This window comes from Anser brachyrhynchus (assembly GCF_964034855.1).
Source record: "Anser brachyrhynchus genome assembly, contig: SCAFFOLD_263, whole genome shotgun sequence".
Classification (NCBI taxonomy): Eukaryota; Metazoa; Chordata; class Aves; order Anseriformes; family Anatidae; genus Anser; species Anser brachyrhynchus.
Genome location: NW_027663817.1, coordinates 32,276 through 40,000, shown reverse-complemented (window position 1 = coordinate 40,000; position 7,725 = coordinate 32,276). Strand labels below are relative to the sequence as shown.

Genomic DNA, 7,725 nt, shown 5'->3' with positions numbered 1-7,725 from the left:
CTCGGTCCTTTCCGAGCGGTGGGTAGACCTGGCCTCCCTAACGAGGCGGGGGGGGGGTGCGCGGGTAGACCTGGCGGCCCCCTCGGAGCGAGGCGCGCGTCGGCCCCGTTCGCGAACTCCTCGACGGTGTGCGCGCTCGGTCCTTTCCGAGCGGTGGGTAGACCTGGCCTCCCTAACGAGGCTGGCGCGGGCGCGGGTAGACCTGTCGGCCCCCCTCGGAGCGAGGCGTGCGTTCGCGACCTCGACCTTGCCTGGCCGGATTGCTTTAGCTGTTTTTGAAAATAAATATTATTATTGTTGTTGTTGTTGCTGTTGTTGTTATTTTTTATTATTTTATTATTATTATTTATTATTATTATTACTCATTATTACTTATTATTATTTTTTTATTATTATTATCATTATTATTATTATTTTCACCATTATTTAATAATAATAATAATAATAATAATAATAATAGTCATAATTATTATTATTCTTAATGTTGCCTGTTTTCCGCTGCGGCTTTAGAAATTACTTACCGTCTTTCGAAACCTCGCCCCCCCCCCCCCCCCCCCCCCCCCCCCCCAAGGCGAACAGCAGTGGAGCTCACCTGGCGGCTCGCCAGGCGGCAGGGGGTCGTGGAATAGACTCGGCTGGGTGGCCGACCCCCACGCCCCCACCCGCCAGCTCCAAAGGCACGGTTGGCGGGCTGCGGGGAGGCCAAATTAGGTGACCTAGCGTTCACGTGTGCGTAAACGCATCGATCGGCAAAATCGGTGGGACGGTCCGCAAAAGAAGGGCTAGCTAGCAACGGCGAAGCGGAGCAGAGCGGTGCAAAGCGAGGCAAAAAAAAAAAAAAACCAAAGCTCTACGAGGAAAAACCTTGTGGCAAATCAGGCCTAGGGAACGGCAAAGGAAAAAACAGCGCCGGGAAAAGCAAAGCAAAGCAGAGTAGGAAGAGCAAAGCAGAGCAAAGCAAAGGAAATGGGTGCCGGCGATACAAACCGAATCAAAAAAAGCAGCGCTAAGGAAAGCAAATGGAAGCAAGCGCAGGGAAAGCAAAGCGGAGAAGAGCGAGGAAAAGCAAAGCGAGGAAAAGGAAAGCAAAGCGAAGCGAAGCGAAGCAAAGCGCGACAAAGGGAAGCAAAGCAAAGAAGGGCCAGGAGAAGCAAAGCAAAACAGGGCCAGGGAAGACAAAGCAGAGCAAGGCAAAACAAAGCAAAGCAGCACAGGGGAAAAGCAAAGCGGTAGTTTTTGTCCTTTGGGGAATCGCGTGATGTCGCTTAGCGTCCTCGAAAACCTCACCCGACACCGTTCCCAGCCGAATAGCAGCAGCGGGACCCACCTGGAGGCTCGCGCTCGCCGGAGAGCGGCGGGGGATGCGGAACAGACGGTGCCGGGTGGCCAGCCCTCCCGCCCCCACCCTCCGGTTGCGAGGGGACAGTCGCCGGGCTACGGGGAGGCCAAGGTGCGCGTCGTCCGAGGGTTTATGCGTTCGTAAATACACACCGATCGACTCGTCGGCAAAATCGGCGGGACGGTCCGCAAAGGAAGCCTAGCGCAGCAAAGCAGAGCAGAGCGTTGCAGAGGAAAGCGGAGCGAGACAGAGCAAAGCCCCGCTAGCTAGGGGAAAGAAAGCGGAACGAAGAAAAGCAAAGTCAAGGAGGGCCAGGAAAAGCAAAACGAAGCAGGGGGCGAGAAAAACCACAGCAAAGGAGGTCCAGGAAAAGAAAAGCGGCGTCCTGAACACAAAGTAAAGCCAAACTGAGCAAAGCAGGGCCGGGAAAAGCAAAACAAAGAAGGGCGAGAAAAACCCAAGCAAAGGAGGTCCAGGAAAAGAAAAGAGGCGTCATGAATACGAAATAAAGCCAAACAAAGCAAGGCAGGGCCGGGAAAAGCAAAACAAAGAAGGGCGAGAAAAACCCAAGCAAAGGAGGTCCGCGAAAAGCAAAGAGGTGCCGGGAACGCAAAGCAAAGCAAAGCAGGTCCAGGGAAAGCTAAACAAAGAGGGACAGAGAAAAAAAAAAAAAAAAAATGCAGGGCCAAGGAAAGCAAGGCGATGCGGTGAATACAAAGCAGAGCAAAACAAAACAAAGCACGGCAAGGAAAAGCAAAGCAGACCAAGGCAAAGCAAAGTAGCGCGAGGAAAAGCAAAGCAGGGCCAGGAAAGGCAAAGCAAAGGACTTTGAGGCGAGGCGAAACACAGCAGGGGTAAGAGAAGCAAAGCAAAGCAGAGAAGAAAAAGCAAAGCGGCGCCAGGAATACGAAGCAAAGCTAAGCAAAGGAAAGCGTGGCCGGAAGAAGCAAAACGTAGCAGGGCCAGGGAAGGCAAAGCAGAGCAAGGCAAAGCAAAGCAAACCCTGCGAGGAAAAAGAAAGCCTTATCGGGCAAAGAAAAGTCAAGCAGGGCCAGGAAAAGCAAAACGAATCGGGGTCAGTAAAAACAAAGCAAAACAGGGCCGGGAAAAACAAAGCGGTGCCACGAATGCAAAGCAAAGCAAAGCAGGGCCAGGAAAAGCAAAGCAAAGAAAAACAGCGCTGTGAATACGAAACGTGTAGTTCCTTAGTGTCGTCCGAAATCGCACCCCCCACCCGCCCCAGACGAATAGGGAGGGGCCCGTTGCCGGGTTACGGGGAGGCGGGCGTTCAAGAAGGCGAGGGTGTGGCAGCGGCCCCCGGTTGCTTCCGGCCGCCGGCCGCTCTGACATAAGAGGCTCCCGCTCGGTCACGAGCAGCTCGCCACCTGTGCGACTCGGTGTGGCTGGCTGCCCGGCCGGTTTGCTTTAGCTTTTTATCGTTACATAAACGATCCATAGATATATAATATTATATATACTACTTAAGAGTTATTACAAAAGAAAGTACTAAATTAGAGTAAATATATATATAACGAAAACATAATAAAAAGAGTAGTAGTAATAATAATAATAATCGTTGTCTGTTTCCCCCTTTACTTTTACGAATCGAGTAGTTACTTAGCGTCGTTCGCAACCCCCACCCTCCCCAGACGAATAGCAACGGGGCCCACCTGGCGGCTCGCCGGACAGCGGGGGCCACAGAATAGACCCGGCCCGGTGGCCAGATCCCTGTCCCCTCGTCCGCCAGTTCCGAGGGGACAGTCGCCGAGGTGGGGGGAGGTCAAGGTGTGCGTCTGAGGGTTTACGTGTTTCTAAATACACCGATCGACTCATCGGCAAAATCGGTGGGACGGTCTGCAAAAGAAGCCTAGAGCAGCAAAGCAGAGCAGAGCAGAGCAATGCGGAGGAAAGCAGAGCAAGGCAAAGCAAAGCCCCGCTAGGGAAAAGAAAGTGGCATAAGAAAAAGCAAAGCACGGCCAGAAAAAACAAAGGAAAAAGGGTAAAAAAAAAAAAAAAACAAAAAAACAAAAAAACAAACAAACAAACAAAAAAAACAAAGCAAAGTAGGGCCAGAAAAAGCAAAGCAAAGCATGGCCAGGAAAGGCAAAGCAGAGCAAAGCAGCACAAAGAAATACATAGCAGAGCCAGGAACACAAAGCAAAGCAAACAAAGGAAGGCATGGCCGGGGTGGGGGGGGGAGAAAAAAAAAAAAAATGAGGGCCAGGGAATGCAGAGCAAGGCAAAGCAAAGCAGAGCAAAGCAGCACAAAGAAATGCATAGCAGAGCCAGGAACACAAAGCAAAGCAAAACAAAGGAAGGCATGGCCGGGGGGGGGGGGGGGGGGGGGGGGGCGGGGCGGGGGGAGAAGGGGGGGGGGCGAAGAAAGAAAAAAAAAAAGAGGGCCAGGGAATGCAAAGCACAGCAATGCAAAACAAAGCAAAGCAGCACAAGACAAAGCAAAGCACTGTCTGGAATTCAAGGCAAAGTGAAGCAAAGTAAAACAAAGCAGGGCCAGAAAAGGAAAGAAAAGCAGGGGTAAGAAAAGCAAAGCAAAGCATGGCCAGGAAAGGCAAATGACAGTAAGGCAAAGCAAAGCAGAGCAAAGTAGCACAAGGAAAAACAAAGCAGGGCCAGGAAAGGCAAAGCAAAGGACTTTGAGGCAAGGCGAAGCACAGCAGGGGTAGGAGAAGCAAAGCAAAGCAGAGAAGAAAAAGCAAAGCGGCGCCAGGAATACGAAGCAAAGCTAAGCAAAGGAAAGCGTGGCCGGAAGAAGCAAAACGTAGCAGGGCCAGGGAAGGCAAAGCAGAGCAAGGCAAAGCAAAGCAAACCCTGCAAGGAAAAAGAAAGCCTTATCGGGCAAAGAAAAGTCAAGCAGGGCCAGGAAAAGCAAAAGGAATCGGGGTCAGTAAAAACAAAGCAAAGCAGGGCCAGGAAATCAAAACAAAGAAGGGCGAGAAAAACCCAAGCAAAGGAGGTCCAGGAAAAGAAAAGCGGCGTCATGAATACGAAATAAAGCCAAACAAAGCAAGGCAGGGCCGGGAAAAGCAAAACAAAGAAGGGCGAGAAAAACCCAAGCAAAGGAGGTCCAGGAAAAGAAAAGAGGTGCCGCGAACGCAAAGCAAAGCAAAGCAGGTCCAGGGAAAGCTAAACGAAGAGGGACAGAGAAAAATAAAAATAAAAAAAAATGCAGGGCCAAGGAAAGCAAGGCGATGCGGTGAATACAAAGCAGAGCAAAACAAAACAAAGCACGGCAAGGAAAAGCAAAGCAGACCAAGGCAAAGCAAAGTAGCACAAGGAAAAGCAAAGCAGGGCCAGGAAAGGCAAAGCAAAGGACTTTGAGGCGAGGCGAAGCACAGCAGGGGTAGGAGAAGCAAAGCAAAGCAGAGAAGAAAAAGCAAAGCTGCGCCAGGAATACGAAGCAAAGCTAAGCAAAGGAAAGCGTGGCCGGAAGAAGCAAAACGTAGCAGGGCCAGGGAAGGCAAAGCAGAGCAAGGCAAAGCAAAGCAAACCCTGCGAGGAAAAAGAAAGCCTTATCGGGCAAAGAAAAGTCAAGCAGGGCCAAGAAAAGCAAAACGAATCGGGGTCAGTAAAAACAAAGCAAAACAGGGCCGGGAAAAACAAAGCGGTGCCACGAATGCAAAGCAAAGCAAAGCAGGGCCAGGAAAAGCAAAGCAAAGAAAAACAGCGCTGTGAATACGAAACGTGTAGTTCCTTAGTGTCGTTCGAAATCGCACCCCCCACCCGCCCCAGACGAATAGGGAGGGGCCCGTTGCCGGGTTACGGGAAGGCGGGCGTTCAAGAAGGCGAGGGTGTGGCAGCGGCCCCCCGGTTGCTTCCGGCCGCCGGTCGCTCTGACATAAGAGGCTCCCGCTCGGTCACGAGCAGCTCGCCACCTGTGCGACTCGGTGTGGCTGGCTGCCCGGCCGGTTTGCTTTAGCTTTTTATCGTTACATAAACGATCCATAGATATATAATATTATATATACTACTTAAAAGTTATTACAAAAGAAAGTACTAAATAAGAGTAAATATATATATAACGAAAACATAATAAAAAGAGTAGTAGTAATAATAATAATAATCATTGTCTGTTTCCCCCTTTACTTTTAGGAATCGCGTAGTTACTTAGCATCGTTCGCAACCCCCACCCTCCCCAGACGAATAGCAACGGGGCCCACCTGGCGGCTCGCCGGACAGCGGGGGCCACAGAATAGACCCGGCCCGGTGGCCAGATCCCTGTCCCCTCGTCCGCCAGTTCCGAGGGGACAGTCGCCGGGGTGGGGGGAGGTCAAGGTGTGCGTCTGAGGGTTTATGTGTTCCTAAATACACCGATCGACTCGTCGGCAAAATCGGTGGGACGGTCTGCAAAAGAAGCCTAGCGCAGCAAAGCAGAGCAGAGCAGAGCAATGCGGAGGAAAGCAGAGCAAGGCAAAGCAAAGCCCCTCTAGGGAAAAGAAAGTGGCATAAGGAAAAGCAAAGCACGGCCAGAAAAAAACAAAGGAAAAAGGGTAAAAAAAACCCAACCGAACAAACAAAAAAACCAAAGCAAAGAAGGGCCAGAAAAAGCAAAGCAAAGCATGGCCAGGAAAGGCAAAGCAGAGCAAGGCAAAGCAAAGCAGAGCAAAGCAGCACAAAGAAATGCATAGCAGAGCCAGGAACACAAAGCAAAGCAAAATAAAGGAAGGCATGGCCGGGGTGGGGAAAATGAGGGCCAGGGAATGCAGAGCAAGGCAAAGCAAAGCAGAGCAAAGCAGCACAAAGAAATGCATAGCAGAGCCAGGAACACAAAGCAAAGCAAAACAAAGGAAGGCATGGCCGGGGGGGGGGGGGGGGGGGGGGCGCGGGGAGAAGCTAGGGGGGGCGAAGAAAGAAAAAAAAAAAGAGGGCCAGGGAATGCAAAGCACAGCAATGCAAAACAAAGCAAAGCAGCACAAGACAAAGCAAAGCACTGTCTGGAATTCAAGGCAAAGTGAAGCAAAGTAAAACAAAGCAGGGCCAGAAAAGGAAAGAAAAGCAGGGGTAAGAAAAGCAAAGCAAAGCATGGCCAGGAAAGGCAAATGACAGTAAGGCAAAGCAAAGCAGAGCAAAGTAGCACAAGGAAAAGCAAAGCAGGGCCAGGAAAGGCAAAGCAAAGGACTTTGAGGCGAGGCGAAGCACAGCAGGGGTAGGAGAAGCAAAGCAAAGCAGAGAAGAAAAAGCAAAGCAGTGCCAGGAATACAAAGCAAAGCTAAACAAAGGAAAGCGTGGCCTGAAAAAGCAAAAGAAAGCATGCGCAGGGAAGGCAAAGCAGAGAAAGGGCAAGCAAGGCAGCACGAGGAAAACTAAAACAGTGTCAAAGAGGGAAGGCAAAGTAAAGCAAAACCAAACAAAGCACAGCCAGAAAAGCAGAGCAAGGCAAAGGAAAGCGAAGCAAAGTAGCACGAGGAAAAGCAAAGCATTGCCAGGAAAGACAAAGCAAACAAAGCAAAGCAAAGCAATCTGAGGCAAAGCAAAGCAAAGCAGGGGCAAGAACAGCAGAGGAAAGGAGAGAAGGAAAACCAAAAGTGTGCCCGGAAGAGCAGAGCAGAGCAAAGCAAAGCAGAGCAAGGAAAAAGAAAGAGAAGCGAAGCAAATGTAAGGAGCTGGCGGCCAGCCCTCCTGCCGGTTCCCAGTGTCTGCGGGGCAAAGACCGCAGGGCCCTCATGCCGGGTAGAGCTGGCGGCCAGACTCGGACGGTGGCTGTACCCTGCTCGCCCGCTCCCCGGCCTCCCTGAACCCTCATAGTCCGCCGTGACAGCGGGCAAGAACCATGTCTTGCTTTACCTGTTTTTTTTTTTTTTTCCCTGCATTTATTTATTTATTTATTCTTGCCTTCCATCCACTGTAGTTGTGGGAATCATGTATTTACTGATCGTCGTTCAAAACCTCACCCAACACCGTCCCCAGACGGGGAGCTGTGGGGACCGCCTAGCGGCAGGCCACACGGCTGGGGCCACAGGACTGACCATGTCGGGTGGCCGGGCCTGCTGCCCCCACCCTCGAGTTGCGAGGGGACAGTGTCCGGGCTGCGGGGAGGCCCAGCTGTGTGTCTGAGGGTTTATGCGTTCCTAAATAAACCGATAGCCTCATTGGCAAAATTGGCGGGACGGTCTGCAAAGGAAGCCTAGCGCAACACAGGACAGCAGAGCAATGAAGAGGAAAGCCGAGCAAGGCAAAGCAAAGCAGTGCAAACTCGTACAAGGAAAGTCCCAGCAGGGCCAGGAAACGTAGAGCAAAGTAACGAAAGCAGTTTGAGGAGGCAAGGCAAAGCACAGCAGGGGTAGGAAAAGAAAGCAACGTAGAGAAGGAAAAGGAAAGCAGTGCCAGGAATACAAAGCAAAGCAAAACAAAGGAAAGCATGGCCTGAA

At 51.1% G+C, this 7,725-nt stretch overlaps 2 protein-coding genes across 2 annotated transcripts in view; both read right to left on the bottom strand.

The window, feature by feature from the left end:
* LOC308186786 (uncharacterized protein) overlaps positions 1–3,172 on the bottom strand; it is a gene marked incomplete at its 5' end in the record, with an annotated part of 130,094 nt that extends 126,922 nt beyond the window's left edge. The window contains 4 exons of the mRNA XM_080608956.1: positions 1–37; positions 593–691; positions 1,328–1,537; positions 3,161–3,172. The exon at positions 1–37 is cut by the window's left edge and continues 70 nt beyond it. Of these exons, the coding sequence (XP_080465082.1) occupies positions 1–37; positions 593–691; positions 1,328–1,537; positions 3,161–3,172 (358 nt within the window). The remainder of the gene's footprint in view (positions 38–592; positions 692–1,327; positions 1,538–3,160) is intronic.
* LOC308186784 (uncharacterized protein) overlaps positions 1–6,003 on the bottom strand; it is a 33,372-nt gene extending 27,369 nt beyond the window's left edge. Inside the window, exons 1-2 of the mRNA XM_080608954.1 lie at positions 5,518–6,003; positions 2,342–4,868 (exon numbers count right to left, since the gene is read on the bottom strand). Coding sequence (XP_080465080.1) covers positions 4,336–4,868; positions 5,518–5,983 — 999 coding nt within the window. The 5' untranslated portion in view covers positions 5,984–6,003 and the 3' untranslated portion in view covers positions 2,342–4,335. The remainder of the gene's footprint in view (positions 1–2,341; positions 4,869–5,517) is intronic.
* Between the last annotated feature and the right edge of the window lie 1,722 nt (positions 6,004–7,725).